The sequence below is a fragment of the Asparagus officinalis genome, chromosome 6, assembly GCF_001876935.1.
Source record: "Asparagus officinalis chromosome 6, Aspof.V1, whole genome shotgun sequence".
Taxonomy (NCBI): Eukaryota; Viridiplantae; Streptophyta; class Magnoliopsida; order Asparagales; family Asparagaceae; genus Asparagus; species Asparagus officinalis.
The window spans coordinates 32545578-32551660 of NC_033799.1; the positions used below are offsets into that span (position 1 = coordinate 32545578).

The 6083-nt window shown below is 48.8% G+C and overlaps 1 protein-coding gene across 1 annotated transcript in view; it reads left to right on the forward strand.

Moving 5' to 3' along the window:
- Positions 1 to 1104, forward strand: part of LOC109846029 — a 1398-nt gene extending 294 nt beyond the window's left edge. The window contains exon 2 of the mRNA XM_020415250.1: positions 745 to 1104. Within this exon, the coding sequence (XP_020270839.1) occupies positions 745 to 1104 (360 nt within the window). The remainder of the gene's footprint in view (positions 1 to 744) is intronic.

A 6083-nucleotide genomic window follows, 5' to 3' on the forward strand; every position in this document is an offset into this window, starting at 1 on the left:
CTACCCAAATCATGCACCTTGAAGGACGTCTAGAAGCTAAACAGAAAGATAGTGGCGCTAGGTCATTTCCTTTCCAAATCTACCGAGAGGAGCCTCTCGTTCTTCAAAACATTAAGGGGAAGCAAGAAACTGAAGGAGAGCATGATTTGGATGGCCAAATGCAGTGCAGCTTTTTAGGACCTCAAGGCCTACTTGAGTACTAAACCATTGTCGAGCTAGCCTATAAGAGGGGAGACATTGCACCTATATATGGCTATCTCCCCCGAAGTCGTCAGCTCCATCCTTATCCGAGAGGAAGAGAACATCCAGAAGCATGTGTACTATGTGAGCCGAATCCTGAAAGCGGGCAAGCTCAACTACCCCCTCATAGAAAAAGCTGCTTTCATCCTCATCACCACCACGAGGAGACTTCGCCCCTATTTCCAAGCTAATTCCATAATCTTGCAAACAAGTCTACCTCTGAAGAAAGCACTGGGTAGCCCCACAACTTCCGAGAGAACGATCGCCTGGGCAGTCGAACTCAGCGAATATGATGTATAGTTCGAGCCAAGAACGACGATTAAATCTCAAGCGTTAGCCTACTTTCTTATCGAGTCGACGTCACCAGACGATGAGCCGGACACCCCCTCACCATCGACACAGCAAGAACCTCTAGCACCCCCATCAATCCAAGCACCTGACCCACAGACCCGTCGCACCTTGGAATATAATTCGCCAGAGTTTGCTTCTTGGTGGTTATTGAAGGTGGACGGGTCCTCAGGAGAAGCCGGCAGTGGAGGGGGGATAGTCCTGCGCAGCCCAGATGGGTCGACGCACGAGCACTCCATCGCTTTTAGTTTCTTGGCCTCAAACAATAAAGCCGAATATAAAGCTCTTCTTGTTGGCCTCCGAGCCTTCCAAGCAGTAAAGGCCGAGCGCCTCTATATATTGGCCAAGTCACATTTGGTCGTCCATCAGGTGAATAGGCAATACGCGGCTAAAGACCCAAGAATGGTCTTGTACCTCAAAGCTACTAATGAGATATTAGCTAGTTTCATGGATTTCAAGATAGCCCAGGTCCCCCGCGCTCCCAACACCCAGGTGGATGCCCTCTCCAAGCTCTAGTCAACAAGCTCAAGAAACATCTCAGGGCCCATTTACACTGACACCCTCGAGTGTCCTAGCATCTCTAGGCCGCCAGAGACAGTCATGCAAACCGATACTCCCGTAATACCTTATTGTCTAGATCCTATCACCCTTTACCTCACACAAGGCACATTGCCCGAGAGTACCGCCGAAGCCAGGCGTCTACAAATGAACTCCTGTCACTACCTTATGATTAACAGTTAATTCTATTGGATATCATACTCTAGCAGCAGCATGGGCTCCCTATCTTCGGTGTCTTGGCCATCGGAGGCTAGATATGTTCTCAAGGAGATCCATGAGGGAACATGAGAGAATCATCCTGGATCCAGAACCCTTGCGCAGGAAATCATCCGCTAAGGGAACTACTGGCCCACCATATTAGCTGAGTCCAGATGACTCGTTTCTCTATGTAAAAAGTGTCAGCTCTATTCATCCATCCCGCGAATAACAACCACTGAACTAACCTCCATCCTGAGTCCTATTCCCTTCGCTCAATAAGGATTAGATTTACTAGGTCCTCTCCCTATAGATTCAGGACGAGAAAATTTCTCATTGTAGTAATCGACTACTTCACCAAATGGATTGAAGCTGAACCTCTAGCCAAGATTGGTGAAAGTAATGTCACGAATTTTATTTGAATTTCTATCCTCTGCCAATTCGGTGTGCCCCTTTCCTTCATAACCAATAACGGCACTCAGTTCAACAGTGGGGTCTTCCGAAGTTTTTGTGAAGAGTACAATATCCGCCTCAAGTTCTCCTCAATCGTCCACCCCAAATCCAACAGACTGGCCGAAGCTACCAACAAATGCATCCTCCAAGCCTTAAAGAAGAAGGTGGACGTGGCGGTAGAAAACTGGGTCAATGAACTACCAGGTATTCTTTGGTCTTACCGCACAACCCACAAGAACTCAACAGGAGAAAATCCCTTCAAGCTAGCCTATGGCACCGAGGCAGTCACCCCAGTCGAAGTCGGCATGCTGACCATCCGACTGCAGCACTTTGATGAGGACTTGAACTCAGAAGGACTTCGGGTCGGGCTCAACCTCTTAGATGAAATCCGTGACAAAGCGCTTCGAACCCAGGTCATCAATCAGCAACAAATCGCCTGGTACTACAACAACAAGTTCTGGCCCAGGAGATTCAACGTCGGTGACCTCGTCCTTCCCAAAGCCACCTTCGATAAAGATACCAGAAGAGACAAGCTAGCTCCTAATTGGGAAGGCTCATAAACAGTCCTTGAGGAGTTGCGAGCAGGCACTTATCGGCTAAGAGCCCCAGATAGAAGAATCCTGCAACACCCCTAGAACATTGAGCATCTTAAGAAATACTTTCAATAACCTTATACAAAATTTCATTTATTATAAAGGAAATCCTTTTAAATCTGACTCTTGTGTCACACTCTCGAAGTGCCAAATCTATGCAGGAATTCCAAGCCCTTTGTGCCCTCTCATGATAATCCTAAGGCACACCCGCCACGTGATAGGATCCCACGCTTGTGACTCGACTGCCCCCGACGGGCCAAAAAGACCTAGGTGTCCTCACTAAGACCTAGACACTTAAGCTTCAAGTTGTCATTTTACCGAAAAGACCTAGGCGTCCTCACTAAGACCTAGGCATCCAACCTTCGGGTTGTCATTTTGTCCAAAAGACCTAGGCGTCCACACTAAGACCTAGGCACCCAATATTCGGGTTGTCATTTTATCAAAAAGACTTAGGCGTCCCCATTAAGACCTAGGCACCCAACCTTTGGGTTATCATTTTGTCGAAAAGACCTAGGCATTATTTTGCCGAAAAGACCTAGGCATCCCCACTAAGACCTAGCCACCCAACCTTCGGATTGTTATTTTGCCGAAAATACCTAGGCGTCCCTACTAAGACCTAGGCACCCAACCTTCGGGTTGTTATTTTACTGAAAAAACCTAGGCGTCCCCACTAAGTCCTAGGCGTCCCAACCTTTCGGTAGTCCTCAACAAAAAGACCAAGACATCTCGCCGATAAAAGATAGTAGACGAGCCAATCGATTCGACCCATCAACACTCGAGTCGCCATGACACAACTGACTCGTGGAAACTAGCACTTGTTCTCCCAGCTAGAATAGAGCTACAAACAACCAAAGCTAAAACAAAAAGTAATTGAAGGCAAATTCCAGAATGAAAGCAAAGTGCAAATCTTTATTCCAACTTCAAACAAATTTTATTACATTACCCATATCGATATTTACAAAAAGAAAAGGAAAAGATACAAGCTCTCAGGCCTCTCGGCTAGGGTCGGAGTAGGGCTTGGGAGATCCTCTGTAGAGACGGCAAAGGCTGGAGTAGCAGAAGAGGAAGTGGGAGGGACTTCTCTGGGGTCGTCTCCTAACTCATCGTCATCCCCATCACCCATGGCCAGTTCCAGCCCTCCTCCACTCGCCTCGATCTCCTTGAGGAGGTCAAGGCAGCAAGAAACTTGAGGAGGATAAAATCGGATTGGTGTAGGGCAAGAGGCAGGAGGAGCAGTGAAGCTAGATAGTCAACGATAGTCTTGCATGCCAAGGCCACTTCAATTTTCCCTAAGGGACCCTAGAGCCAGTCATTGACCACTTTCACCTTGTACTATTCTGAGTCCAGGCGAGCGAGCTAATCCTCTAGGTCCTTGATGATTGCGGTGGATGTCTGGTGGGCTAATCGCTCCTCCTCAAGGTCCCGCTTCAGATGCTCGGCCAAGAGATGATTCGATCGAGCATCTTCCTGAGCCGTCACCTTGAGACGCCTCTAGAATTTAACCTCCTCCTCTAGAGAAGATAGGCGGTCATCCCGCTCGGAGACTCCCTGTTGGAGACGGCCGACCTCCTCCCTTAGTTGGGCCACTTCGCCTTAGAGATTTTTGATGGAAGCTGTCTGCTTGGCGTTGTACGGTCTAAACCCTTTGATGAGCTTTTCCCTCATGTCCAGCTCCCGACGTCAGTTGGTTTCGTTGTTGTTTAGCTCAACCTCCAAGGCGGTGCCCTTTTCTCCGCCTCTTCCCTAACAGACTTCTCCCTAGCAAAGTCCACCTCCAACTTAGGAGGGGAGTGATACATGTAGGAAAGTCGGCTAAATAGCTCCACCTCGAGCAGGGCCCCCAGAAACAAGTAGCCTTTGAGGGCCAAATGCAAGCCGACGCTCGGCATCTCCCGTAAGAACCCCTCGTCCTTTGAAAGGGTGAAATGTTAGATCGCTCGGACTTGGGTCGTTGTTGACCCTAAGACCGAACTCTCACTGTCAAGAAGCGCCTCCGGGATGAACCTGTCGCCCTCTGGGAACTCCCTTCTGGGCGAACAGGGGCACAGTGGCACTCCACTCAACATAGCCATAGACTTCTTCCAGACTTAGGGGTCTAGCTCCGAGACCCAATGGCAGAAAGGCCAGGAGGAGTTGTCCTTCTACTCCTCGTTGGCCTCGCTCGCCAAGGATTCTGCAGGGGCGGAGGTGGTGTTGTTTGCTTTCCAACGCCCGAAGTCCCAGCAAGCTCCTTGCTTGGCCTGTGGGATGGTTCAGGCACAAGACTCTGGCTGGTAGTCTCTTCAGCACGGGCCCAAGCTTCAATAGCCGTGTAGGCAATAAAACTTGCCTTTACACAAGAGAGCTCAAAGCTCACCTATTTGAGTTCACCTGCGTGCTCAAAGCAAGCAAAGCTCGCCTGCATTCAAGAGGTCAAGCAAAAGCTCGCCTGTTTGCTTGACTTGCCAGCACAAGTCAAGCTTGCCTGAGGCCAAGCCATGCTTGCATGTTTGTTTGGCTCGCCTGCCAAGAGGTCAAGCAAAAGCTCGCCTGTTTGCTTGACTTGCCAGCACAAGTCAAGCTTGCCTGAGGCCAAGAAGTGCTTGCATGTATTGAGCTCGCCAGCACGAGCTCGACCTTGCCTGAATGCCTTGTTCGCCCGCACCAATCAAGTCCGCCTGCAGTGAGTCCGTCCGCAAAAACTCAGCTTGTCAACAAACGCCAGCTCACACGCTCGAGGGGCCTGCCAGCCGACCCTGCCTGTTTGCTAAGCTCGCCTGCAAGCTTGCCTGAACGTTCAAGCAGCTCTCAAGCTCACCTGCAAGCCTGTCAGCCCCGCCTGAACAGTGCAAGCAGATGCTTGCTTGTAGGAGTGGGCCTACCCACTTCCCACATCTTGGGTAATGAGGCATGGCTCTCATCACCCCTATAGTGGTCACATCCCATAGCTATAGGGGGAGTATGCTACTCCTTACTCCTATTAGTGGTCACATCTCACAAATCAAGGAATGACTCATGTCTTCCCTTGCCTATTTATAGGACCCCTTTGCTAACGTGAAAGGGGTTCAGCTAACAATTTGGTTGAGAATCTTGGCATTTTCAAGACTCTCCAACCAGAGGCTGAATCATTTGGAGACTTTCTCTTAAGGCTCTTGGCTTCTTCTTTTTGTAGACTAGCTAATTGGCTTCCTCAAGGCTCTTCAAACAAAGATCTTCATTGGCTTGCTTGGTAGAACCTTCCTAGCTCTTTGCTTGGATTGTTGAAGTAGACTCAATGTGAACTCTTAAATTTGAGACTCATTAGCTCTCTGCAAACTCTTGCATTATAGCCCTCTCTAAGCTTTCGGCCTTGATACTCATCAATCTCGGGTATAATCGAACTCAATCACACAAGAGCTTCTACTACGTACTAAAGCTCAACCACAATTTCGATCGGATCATCCAAGGGAAGCAAACTCGATGCAAGCATCCGAGTGAGGCATCATATCGCTACCGAAGAACCCACGCTAAACAAGAAGAGCATTCTCTGCACTTATGTTGTAATTTTGATTTCTTGATTTGTAATAAGTCATTCTTATCAATACAAATCTCCCTCTCTTTCAAAAGGAATTAACTTTTACTACCCCACAAGTCGCAACTGCTCGGACCTCTCCTACTAGCCTAGAGGGGGAGACGTCATCAATAATGATGACTTCAGCCTGTTGGCTAAGGGGGACG